General features: G+C 38.7%; 1 protein-coding gene across 5 annotated transcripts in view; it reads left to right on the forward strand.

Annotated features, from left to right (window-relative positions):
- The window catches only part of THSD7B (thrombospondin type 1 domain containing 7B), a 512613-nt gene that overhangs the window by 248954 nt on the left and 250657 nt on the right, over positions 1–13002 (forward strand). For all 5 annotated transcript variants that reach the window (XM_051810239.1, XM_051810241.1, XM_051810240.1 and 2 more), the window contains 2 exons: positions 170–263; positions 2278–2451. In XM_051810239.1, coding sequence (XP_051666199.1) covers positions 2313–2451 — 139 coding nt within the window. In that variant the 5' untranslated portion in view covers positions 170–263; positions 2278–2312. The remainder of the gene's footprint in view (positions 1–169; positions 264–2277; positions 2452–13002) is intronic.

Consider the following 13002-nt stretch of genomic DNA (forward strand, 5'->3'; position numbering starts at 1 on the left):
GCCCTGCAAGTCAGATGAGTGTTGTCTGTGCAGGGCTGGGCAGGGCAGAGCTGGCTGCCCTCCACAACTTAAATCTGAGCAGCTGAATTATTTCTCTCCTGGCTTTGTGTTTCTGTGTGTGCACAGTGTTGGAGCCAGTGTCACTGATTCCTTCTCTTTCCTTTGGCAGGAAGTCGGTGACTCTGTTTTCCGACCGTCATAGATGGTGACTGCGATGCTGAAGGCACTGGGCGAGTTGCTCCTCCTCAGCTCTTCTGTGTGAGGTGAGCAGCTGTCTAGATGGGCAAAAAACCCCTTAATTGGTGGGTGTCTGAGGGCCTTTCTTCTCCCCATCCCAGGACTTCCCTGCTGCGCTGGATTTCTGAAGGATGCTCAAGATTTCTTGTGCTTCTTATGAGGCCACTTGTGGTCTGTGTTACATTGCCTGGGTGTTGGGACTCGGTGGGTTGCATTGGGAATTAAATGTGATTTCTGAATAAAATTAACCCAGAAGACATGAGAAAAGCATAAGTTTGGTCTCTTGCCCACGTTACTGCATTTGGACAGCTTGGTGGGTTTTCAGGTCTTACATGAGATGCTGTTCATCTGGAACACAAGAATGAGCTAAACCAGATAACAGATCCTACATTGTATCTGCCACTGCAGTTAGTCAATATCTGATTAAACACAATTGCATGAATTTATCATGATAGAAACTGTTTCAAAGTAATCTGAATACAGCTTGAAATTAAAAGCTTTACTGTATATTCAGTATGTACAATTTTCAGATTTATCTTCAGTTTCTTATCAAGAATGATGCTGTGTATTATGTACTATGACAATGTTGCTTTTCATAAGGTTAGGAATGTAATGGAATTTTCTGGACTAAACTTGTAAAAACTAATAATTATTTTAATGAAAATTACCAAGATTATGCCAATGAAGGCAAATCTTGAAGGCAGGTGTTATCTCTATCCTTATGCAAGCACGGATGTGACATTTTTACCTATAACAGTAAGGTTAATCACTAATAAATAGAACTATGTTGAGAATTTAAGCATAGTATAAATACAAAAGCTATTACATCAGAAAAATGAATATGTAAATTTACATCAAAAACTTTTTCATGGGGAAGTACCATGAACATTTTTTGAGACTTCCAAATTGTTCCTTCCTGAATGTGGACGAGTCAAAAATATCTTGAAATTCACGTAAAATCTGTCTAAATAAGTGTCTGGTTTGGTCATCTTCTGGGATGAGAGAAACAGGGATTTGAATTACCAGACTGAACTAGAATTGTTAAGATTTTATTTTGTTGTATGCCTTTCTAGTCTCTCATTTGGAGCTTTTCTGTGGTGTATAAACAATGTGGATGTTTGCTGAAGCAGGCATTTAGAAGTTGGTCTCCTGCTTTGTGTGGGAGACCAAGAGAGAAATTCCTCCTTGCTTCCAGCACCACACAGTGATTATTTTAATGAATTGTGTGGTGTAAAACCGCTGCAGCAGCAGAACTTGATCCATTCCTGTCTCATTCACAACGTGCCTCTGGTATTCGTCTGAAGTGTGGGAGAGCTTAATTAAAATCCATTAGTCAGAGAGACCTCTCTGGAGTAACTGGTTGCTGATCTGGAGCTCAAAGATCAGGGACTTGAAAGAGAGTCCCAAATTCCTTAGAAATGCCTACATAGTGTCTAGTTTTCCCTTTCAAGGTGGTTCATCATCTGCTAAAAAGCAACCCCTGCTTCCCTGCTTTCCCTGCTGCCTTTCTGATGTTGCTCTATCCCATGTTTACACAGGGCTAAAACAATTCCAGGTCTGTCATTTTGGTTGTCAGGAATCTGAAATGTAGGCCATGGGGTCTGTACTGGGAGCTGAATTTTGCACCTGGAATCCATTCTCACTTTGGTTTATGCTGCCTATATCATGGTAATATTCATGCTAAAGTTAAACAGAGAAAAGGAACATACCACATGCTGCTCCTGGATCCCTTGCCATTTATTTGCACTGGTAGATTTCTTCTTAAGAACCTGCTAAAAGCATTTACAGTGGCTCTGTAGGATGGGTCTGCAGGTCTTCTGGGAGCTGGCTCTTCCTCTCTCTTCCCCCCCTTCTTTTTTTCCTCTCTCTCTCTCTCCAAGCAAAGCACCTGTACCAGACTTGTCCTCATCAAACCTGGCACACAGGGACTGTGAAATGCACAGTGGCCACCAGGTTACCCTTAGGCTGAGCCTGTTACCTTGGTGTTTTAAATATTTTAGCAACCTTTCTCTTTTTTTTTTTTTTTGTTGTTAATTCTAGGACCAAAGAAGACAAGAGACTGAATTATCTGAATTATGCTTCTACAACAGAACTGGGTTTCTCCTCATTGGGCATGGCAGAGCCTGGGGAAGCCCTTCCTTTTGTTTGTTTTCTTAATGTTACAAACAGCTGATCTGGAAGCCAGGAGAGGTCATCAATTTGTCTGGAAAACAGGTAGGATAAAGATATATTCTCTTATCTACTAGATAATTCTTGTGTTTCAGGATTGAGCGATTGCCTGTTTTTCATTCTGTTTTAGCTCAATAATAAATTAAAAAGGCCTGATAATTTCTTCTGTTCTGATTTTTTTGTAACTGACAAATAGAGGAGTTCAATCTCTGTTGTAGGTTACTAATCTTCATACATTTTGCAGCTAAGCACCAGAGTGACTCCAGAGTATAATTCTGGACTCCTTAATACTTTTAATCCAGTATTTACTGGATCCTGATATCATCATCCTAATGTTGCTTCCTCCAAAATATTTAATAATTTTCTTTTCATTTTTGAATGCAAAGGGCACACTTTCAGGATGTACTGAGCCAGAAGTCCATGCTCTGGTTGACCTGTTTGTAATTTCCTTGGTACATTTAGTGAATTATTTCTGTTCCTTGGTCAGGTTGGATACATGCAGGGTTTGAATATGCAAAACCAGGTGTGCACAAGGCTTGGAAACACGTGAAGACACATTGATAGTCTCAGTGACAGGGAGGTAATGGGTAGGAGATGGTGTGATACAGCTGCACAAACCCAAATGTGATGCATTGGATGCTTATTTTGTAGCACAACACACAACAACAGAGAATGTTCAGTGAGATGGAAAAATTGTTGAATTGGGAAATGTTTACTTAAAGTACTTAATCAAAAGTACCCAACTGAACCAGAGGTTTCAGTGCCCAGGATCCCTTTGAGGTTTGGCCTTCTGTGACTGAGCGAAAGAGCGATTAAATTTGATGGAAAAATAATAATTTCTTTTTTTTTTTTGGGGTGGGGGGGAGGTTCTTTGGTATTTTGGTTATTTGATTTTTAATTATAGTTCTGTGGAAGGTAATAGACTGAATGAACTGAATAATGAAGCAATTATTCCAGGAGGGCTCCTGTCCTTCTGGTGGGATCAACACCAGCTTCTTGCCTGGCTGCTGGGATGGGAGGCTGAGTGCTGGGGAAGTGCAATATGACACTATATTTCCAAAGACTCTTTTTTTTGCAATGTCTAACATATGAAATGAAGAGGAAATAAACACCAACTGTCTTTCCCCCATTCACTGTTATTTACCTGATTTTTGAACAAGCTTTGAAAGGTAGAGTTGTTTTCTTAAGACAAATTAGAGCCTTCGTTGCTGTCTCTCTTCTCCTCAGTTCTGAGGGATGTTGTGCCATCAGTCTTTAGGGCTGTACATTTGAAGTCATAAGAATTTAATTTGACTTGATGATTCCAGCTGACAATAAGGAGTTATTGATGCTTCAAAGGCATCTGAGGCAGATTTGTTTAGACCTAAGAGAAGGTGGTGCCCAGGTGTGTGTGGACGTGGGCACCATGCACTGAAAGCCCCACGATGAGCTTGTTGTAAAAGTCTGTCTTCCAGATGCAGAAGAAAGTTGTCAGCTCCTGTGACTCCCACAGTGAATTAAAAATATCTGAGCCCTCAAGAGTCACTTTGAAAACCACAAATCCTAAGCGTGTTTTGATGTACTTTCTCTGCTTATGTAGTGACAAGAGGTAGAAAACAACTTTGAGTGAAATGTTTTCCAAATGAAAATCAGTTGTGAGCTTCAGCCAAATTCGTTGTCCTGTTGGGAAAAAAAAAAAGAATTTTTTTCTCCAGTATTTGTAAACATTTCTTTCTTTTTCTTTTTTCACTGGAGTATTTTGTTGAAAATATGATAAAAGTTACATCTAAAGCCCAAATGTTTAGTTCTAGGTTGAAACAAATAGTATGTTCACCCAAACCACTTGGTTTTGCTAAGAAACAGTATTTGAGAAGCCCCTTTTTTCTCTGCAGTAGTAGTGAAGCATCAGCATTTCTAAATTTTCTAAAAGATTACAGGGAAGAAAGTTCTAAAAATTTTGGGAAGAGGGGGATGGTAAGTTGAGTGGAACAGGTGGATCTGAAGAGGTTGAAGGGTTAATATAACCTGTTGTGGCAGGATATTAATAATAAAATAACTTTGGGATGTAGATTGTGGAGACTTTGGCATAGTGAAGTCTGTGGTTTGTATAATAATAATAATAATAATAATAATAAAATTATCCCATAGTTTGAGGATTTTTGTCCCCAATGCAACATAAGAAAAATTAAATAAAAGCACAGCACAGATAACCTAAAATTAAAAACTTTTAATGTCAGAACTGAGCAGATCCATTCTGATAGAAAGACCTGCAGCTGTTGTCCTTTTTTTTTTTTTTTTTTTAAATGAAACAACCTGATGAGAAATGAGCAATCCTTAATGGGAAAGTGGATGATCTGTTCTGTTTTTAAATCTTGAATTGACTGCTGAAAGCATGGCGAGTTACTTACCTGCTGGGGAGAAATCCAACTCCTTATTGAAATGTCATGCTTTATAATTAAATAAGATTATGCTACTGAAAGCTCTGACTTTATGAAAATGAATTTATATGTACTAAAATGAATTTTCCTAGCACATGGAAGTCCAGGGAGGCATCCTTAATATAGATGGGGCTTAAAAAAAAACAAAACAGAAAAGAAAAAATAAAGAAAGAATCATATCAGCACTGCAGTTTATAACACAGACTTTTTTCAATTAAGTCCTTGATTTTATCTAATGAAGATTTGCACATTTTCAAGCTGGGCTTGATGGTCTTGGTGTAGGTGAAAGCAACAGTATTGAAATCACTGCATCTACAAAAAACCCAGGCTCTGTAATTCTAAAATGTAGGTAAATTACACATGCTCTTCCCTGTCACTTGTGTGTTCCTTATTTGTGGCCTGTTTCAAAACCCTTTATTTTGTGCTTCTGGCATTTAGAAGTCACATATTGATGTCCAAATATGTGTACACTGTATCTTTTGGTTTCAAGATGTTTCTTGTCAGATACTCATTTAGTGACCACTAAACACGAAAGCAATAATTATATCAATTAAATTACTCAGCAACCTCAAAGAGCTGAACAATTTTCTCACTCTTGCTAAGTTTGATTGGATCTAAATTCTCGTAAATTAATAGTATTTAATGCAATTTCCATTTAGCAATTTGCATATTTCCCCGTGTTGATTTTCTTCAACACTTGAGTGGTCCTAAAAGCTCCTGGAATCTCTGCAATGCCAATATTTCTGTGTTTTAGTGATGGCAATTCAGGCTTTTAAAACTGTGTGTGGAATGTTGACACACACATGAATCCACAGCATAGTTCCAGTTGGTTTATTTTTTGATGAAGCTCTGAGATTTAGTTCTAAAGTCAAAATTAAGTGTGCAACACGGGAAATATTTTGTGGAAAGGGGCTGATAATTAGGATTGCAAAATGCTGAGGTGTCTCTTCCCAGGGACACTTGCTGTTGCTCATGGGTTTGTTGCCATCTCCCCATCACTGCTGGTGTCTTCACCTCCTTCATAAACTGTACTTCAGTAACGGTGCATGTGCTGTTCCCCCCAAAACACTGAGAGATTGGAAAGGATAAGGGGTATTCCCCACAAAGATGGCTCTCAGAGCTAAAGCAATGATACAGCTTTATTTTTTAATTAGCAGAATATTATAAAAATGTTTCTTGTAGGGTGAAATTGTTCTGATTTTTAGGAAAAATCAGTTCTTTAATCATGGTAAAAATACTAACATGGAAATAATACTCTATCTATTATGGAAGGGAAAAAGGGGATTGTTAGAAGATGTTGTGTCCTAGGGAGTTCTCCATCTGTAATTCTCTACCAAAAATGAGTCAGGATGGTGATTTAGCCCAGCAGGGACGTGCTCCCTGATATGAGTGGAAGAGCACTGAAAGTGAGGTATCAGACTGGGAAATGGGTTTGTAATGATTCTGATCACAGTAGAGAGATTTTTACCTGAGGAAGAAACCATTAAACCTGTGGAGTTCGTGGGCTTCGGGGAGCCAGGTGTGTGAGCCATAAGTGCTCTTGCCCCAGGTGAACACAGGAAAACTTCACTTCGGAGTCACTACCCGTATTTGAAAGTTGTCCTTAAAATAGGGTGAGCAAATGGGTTTTGATCATTAGTCTTTCTTCAGAAACAATCCGTAATGGAAAAGGTACGAAAGGAACTTTTCAAAGAACCGCTTCTAACGTGGAGGAACCTTTGAACTGCCCGTGAGGGTGGGCGAGGCAGCCGCGGCTGCGATGTAAAAGGGTCTTTTGTTCTCTGTCCTCAGATAATGCTGCCATAAAGTGCCCTTTCTCAAGATCGTAGTTTCAGGAAGGTCAAGTGCTGGTTTGGAAGTGCCTTTGACCTTACGTATTAAAAGACAGGTTTTTACCTGCGTACACTAAATGTTAAAAGGAGTCCAGGTCTTCAAAGGACAGCAGAGCTCAAACCTGCTGAAAGAAGATTCAAAAATAGCTCTGCAACAGGTGAAGTTTTTCAAGAAGCTCAACAAAGTGAAGAGTGATGATCTGTCCTAGATTAAGTGATTTTTCTATTTGATAGGACAACACCTCGTGAATGAGGCACCGGTGGCTTTTTAGCGATTATTGTGTGGCATCTGGGAGGTTTATGGTATTTCTCACTCATGATTCCAAACTTCTAACAATGGAAAGTTGTTCTAAAATGATAAGCCTTCTTATTTTTACCTTGAACTTTAATAATGACCAGTTTATACCTCTGTTCTTGAGCCAGACTACTCTTTTATTTAAGTGGTCACTTCTTTTGGTCATTGCTGCTAATGTATTTACTCATTGAGGGTACCAAGCCTCTGGACCTCTATGAGTAAACATATTCTCTTTGAATGAAATCTTTTCTTAGCATCGTTCCTCAGAATTATATCAAATCTCAGTGAAGATTTCACCTATTGATATTTTACAATTGTAATTAGAAGTCTCTGGCTTAAAATATCTCTGAATCATTTCAAAAAATATTTTGCAATGAACAGTTTCATTTGAAGCAGGTTAGTTGTTTTTAAGGTATTGGTATAGTTTCATTATTAAAAAAGTGATTTAAATAAAAAAGTAGTTCTAAATTTGCCTAAAATATTTATGAAAAATATTTTATGGGAAAATATAAATTACACTGTTATTTCTATGAAACTTTAAAAAACCTCAATAATATTTGAATATTCAGAGAAAGTTTTCTGCAAAATTTCATTAGCAGCAAAATTTATATGCTGGTTGATATAAGTCACTGATATTTGAGAAGCTTTAAGGGTGATCTCAAAGCTAATTTCATGTTTCCTCAGACAGAAGTGCAGCTGTTTGAGATGCATAAACATTTGGTTTTCTCTCTTCATTTTCCTTACCATTTCCTATCCACATTTTCTCCTTCCTGTTCCACAGACCTCTAAATTCTGTTACATAATGTTCTGCTGCTGTACCTCACCTGCATTATTCCAGTTCTGATGTGGTGTCCTCATGTGGTCTGGTTTTCTCAACAGCTGAATCCAACTTGTCTTGGAGTTGTAGAGATGCACTCGTTGCCTTAATTTACACCCCTTTGCAGTGGTTGTACAATTAATGTTTGGGTGGGTGAGACATTTCAAAGTTGGTGGAGACCTTGTGTCTAGAGGCAGTAGATACTGGTGTGTTTGTCAGAGAACCAGACAGACATACACCGTAAGAGCTCCATCTCTCTCCTGGAGAACCTTTCTTATGCTGGAAGATCATTTTCCAGCCTGGTCTTTCCTCCAGGTGCTCGAGGTCTGTGTTGGGTTGGACAAATGCCACAGCAGCCCATAGCACACCCACAGGGGTCCTGTCCTTATCCCACCGGGCTCAAAGATCTGTGTACGGGACGTGGCTGAGGGACCTGCCCTGTGGCACAGAGAATGCCATTGAAATTGTTCCTGGAGGAGTTTGGGAAGTGTAATTAGTGATGCAGAAGTGCCTAAACTGATGCTGTTTTTCCTTGTCTGTAAACTCGGTGTTTCCAAGTTGTTCCCTTTTTAGCTCTGGTTTCCTGTAGGGACCTGTCGGCACCGGTGGAAGGTTCTTGGTGGCACTGCTTAAAGAAAGGATCACTGGCTTCTGTATATCTTCCTAGAAAAACACACTCCAGCGTAGAGTATGAGACCAATTAAAAAGTTAAGCAAAGGAGGAACTGAAAAAACACTGAAATTAAGTTCCAAAATTTACACTTTACGTTCTTGGAATGCGAGTTCCTCGGTGGAGAGGAGCGCTGAGCCGCAGCACGGCTGTGGGCTGGTGCCTTGCTGTGTTCAGATGGGAGCTTTTACAGCATGTTCCTGGTAATTTTGTTATTGTTGGGCTTCCCAAACTATTTCAACAGTTCTTTTACACAAAGGCCACCCGCTTTAACAAACATCTTTGTCTAACCAACATCAGATGTTCAGTAGGTGGTGGTTTAAACTAGATTACACAAGAGATTCACACTAATCTTTTAATGTCCCTCTTCCCCTCCTGAGAATAATAGTTTTTGAGAATAAGGTGCTTTCTTCTGTGTTTTGTTGGTATTGGGAAAAGTATGTTAGGCTTCTTATCCTTTTCTTTCCTCAATAGTTACTATGGGAACAGAGCTGGGGGGTCACAGGGGAAAATCTGCAAAAGTGGTTTCTTTTAAATTGTTCATTTTAAAAAATAAAAAGATAGCTTATTATTGTTGGAATTGTGGTACTTTTCATTCAACTTCATTGGATTGTATTGTCGTACATATTTCAGACACAAAAGAAGCACAGTGAGTGGCAAGAAAAACAGATGGGGATGTTTTTGTAGTTTTTCCTTGGGGTTAATATTTTTTTAATTGAATGCAGCTGTTGGAAAGATTTCTGTTGTTACGTATAGGTGGAGCATTAAAAATGGATGATCACATTTTCAGCCTGTTTTAGCAGAGTACTAGATTTAATTATTTTGCTGCCCCTGTTCAGAACCCTGCAGGGTTTTTTTTCTTAATAATTATATCTTAAGTTAGAGTAAGAGTTTTACTTGGCCTCTTAGTTGAATGATTTCAGTATATGGGGATAATCACCTTCTCATTCAGCTCTTGTGTAGAGCACAATTATTATGGATGAAAATACACAAAATTGTATTAGAAGTCCCCAAGATGCCTATTGTTGTTCTCACTGTGCAAGTGATGCTGCTGATTCTTTCTGCTGCTGCTGCTGACTCTTCGTGAGGTTTGGGTTGTCTGCCCTCTGATACCCTTATTCCCTAGATTTATTTTCCCCCCCTCTGTCATTTATGAGAACAGTCCTGCTGTCTTCAAATTATTCTTTGTATTCTTTCTTAGTTTGAAAAAATATGAATGTCAAAAGCCGGGAAAATGAACTAGAGAAGTTAGAAGGGATAGGGGATGTTTCGTGGTAATCCAGATGATTGCAGTAGTGTCGATATGGTTTATTTTAATCACTTTCAGCTAGTGGATAGATATGATGAAATTGCTACTTAATATAATAGTTTTTAATGTAGGATCTTCAGTTTACCTGGGGAATTCCTGCTGAGATCAATACGAGTGTGGTGTGTGAATCCAGAGGCACTGTCTGGTCCTTACTCTTGATGACACTGGTGTCCACCACCTCTTCTGCTGTTCCTTCTTCCAGAGACCTTTTAAAGTTTGTGGTTAAATGTGTCTCTATGTCGTACTCGCTTATAACAGTGATTGAGGATTATAGAGCTAAGTTTGGAAAAGCGTGTTAAAACTTCATTACAGCACTTCTATAGTGGTTCTGTGTGCTGGGGGATGAGTTGTAGACAGTTGCTCAAGTAGGTCCAGCTTTTGTGTGGTGTGTCCTGGAAGGCTGGCCATGAAAAATCACTTTTCAAATGAGAACTTAATAAAAACTTTCCTGCTCTGAACGCTAAGCCCTGCTCCCCGTGCGATTAGTGGTTTCATTTCTTTCTCAGCAGTTGGGTAATGATTATGGCTCCAGATGCTGCAGGAGTGATAAAGAGAGTGATTAATTTCACTTGAAAGGGCATATGTTCAAAGAGGAGCCAGCCCAGCGCCTCGGAGGCGGAGCTGAGTGTGTGCCTTGGTACCCAGCGGATCCCGGGGAAAGGACCGTACACCTCCCTTATTTCCCCTAAGCCAATATATTTGCTGCCTGGTTTTTGTGTATTCCCCCCCCTTACTGTATTCCACAGGATCTGTTTTAAAGGCTCTTTGTGGCTCTGTAAAGCAGTGCTGTCAGACTTTCAGCAGAAGGCGTTGAGAAGGGGCTGATGCCACCAGCACAGAACTCTGAGAACAAACTCAGAGTTGTGTTTATACCCTGTACAGAATTAAGTGGTAATGAGAGGTTCATATTCCCTGGATTAGTCAACAGCAGCTTTCAAAGTCTTCCTACGCATCATTTGCAATAATAGTTCACGCTGGATGACTCTGAAAAATTCTGACATTCAAGGCATTATATTTTCAATATGCTTAAAAAATTAAATGTGTAAGGGAGGTACTTCTCTAAGTTTTTATCAGGATTTTATTGACCTCTCGAATAGGTCAACAGAAGTAGGAAATATGGCTGGGGGTGCCAGCCACGAGGTTAAACCCAGGGTGAGGGGATATCTGGTGTTTATCGTTTTATCTGAAATTTTTCACTGATTGGTGTTTTCTGGGGTTTTATTCTCTCACCCCTGAGATCCAAAGACCTTCAAATATCAATAGTTTAAAAATATGTGAAGCATGTTTTAATTCTCTACAGTATGACATTTATAATCATAAATTCCATGGCTTCGAAGCTGCTGAAGGGAAAACTAACTTCAATAATTGTGACACCTTCAACATCTTTTGATCCGTTAGTTAAATTGATTTGTGTTACCCAGCTGCTTTTAAACAAAATTAGCTCTGCTGGTTAGAGCGTGGTGCTGATAACACCAAGGTTGTGGGTTTGATCCCTGTCCAGGCCATTCATGTAAGAGTTGGACACAATGATCCTTGTGGGTCCCTTCCCACTCAGACTGTTCTGTGATTCTGTGAAATAAGCACTTTTCTTCTAGCTATTGAAGATCTTCACAGTGGAGACACTGGATATAGAAAAAAGTATTTCTAACTTTTAATTTTTTATGCATTTAATAAATGCATAGAAATAAATGTCTATTAGCTGTAGAGTTTTGAAGCAGCTGCCTGGAATTAGAGTTTTTACAGACAAAGATTAAAAGGAAGCTTTAATGATAAAACACCGGGAACTTTTCAGAAGTTCTGTTATTAAATATAGTGCACATAAGGTAGCACTCATGTTTTTATTGTCATTCCCTTAATATTCTTGGTTGCATTAATAAAGTAATGCTGTGTTCAAGAGGAAGTAGAAATGAATTTCAGTAGATTGTTCACAGCTCTGTGTGTTAAATGTGTTCGGTGGATCACTGAAATGAGTAACTTATCTAAGAATTCAATATTTTCAGTTAAACTAATTCAGTACATTTATTTTTCAACCAGCATTAAATATTTTATAACCCCAGTATAATTGTACCTTGATTTAAAACATTGTTAATGTGAGAATTTGTGATTCTGCAGATTTGAAGTCGTGTCTGTGTTTAACGGGCGGCCGACGTGGATTCGTTTTGAAGTTGTAGGAATCCAATGATGAGGGTTTATCCACACTTCAACTGTTATTGATCTCACTTTACTCTTAAGGAAATATCAATCCTCTATCTTCTGCACTCCTCTGCAAAATGCAAAGAAGATCTTACTTTAAGGATTGTCCCCAAACAATTTCAAACTTGAAAAAGTGTGCAAAACCACCTTCCCAAAACCCCAAGTACATCCTTGTATGCTCAGCATTGGGAAAGTTGTCCGTGTGTCTGAGTGTTACATATGTTGCTCAGATGTTGGGGGGGGGATGTTTAAGCATTAATTTTTGCCTGTGTTTTATGTTAACTGTGTATAATTATTGTGTTGCCATCTAGCCAAGGATGCTGGTGTGGTGGCATAAATAGAAACAGAGCTGCATTGTTTCGAAGAGACTGGAGATGGATCAAGTGAGAGACAGGGAAGTCAGAGTAAATGATGACAGTAATGTTATTGTGCCCTAAGGGTCTTGCAAAGTACGGTACTTAAAACCCAATTTTTTGCTTTGTAGATAAGTGAGCGTGTCTCGGTTAAATCAATATATGTGTGCAATAGATGATAAAACTTGGTATTACATACCTTCTTTGATATTTTTCATACTTACTGCTTTAAAGGTAACATTATATTTATTTTCAGAACACTCTAAAGTACTTTATGCTTTTTGTTATGAGCTTTCCAACATGTTGCTTGGTTTAGTAATGGGAGCTCAGGCAGCCCAAAATTGTCACTCTCATGTTGGGTATTTACTGATGGTTAATTGACTGCTGACCTTTGCCAGGACTCTCTTCAAAGAGCAGGGAGTGACACCAGGGGATAACAAATCAAAGAAATTGAAAAGCAGGTGAGAAAAGGTAATTCTATGCAGTTACATTTAAATTTTGAAGGCTGGTTTTTTTTGGATAAAAACAAAGGTTAAAAACAAACAACACCCCATAGATATTTTAATGTACTCCAATACAAAAATGGGAAACTTTTACTTACTCGTCTTCTTCACTGTGATATACTTGTCCTTGACTGATATTTTTTTTTTAATGGATGAGCCAGCTTTCAAAGTCCTCAAAATGATTTAATTATTACAGCACACAGGGCCC

This window comes from Manacus candei, unplaced genomic scaffold (assembly GCF_025592945.1).
Source record: "Manacus candei isolate 608988 ecotype Guabito, Panama unplaced genomic scaffold, ASM2559294v1 h1tg000077l, whole genome shotgun sequence".
Lineage (NCBI taxonomy): Eukaryota > Metazoa > Chordata > Aves > Passeriformes > Pipridae > Manacus > Manacus candei.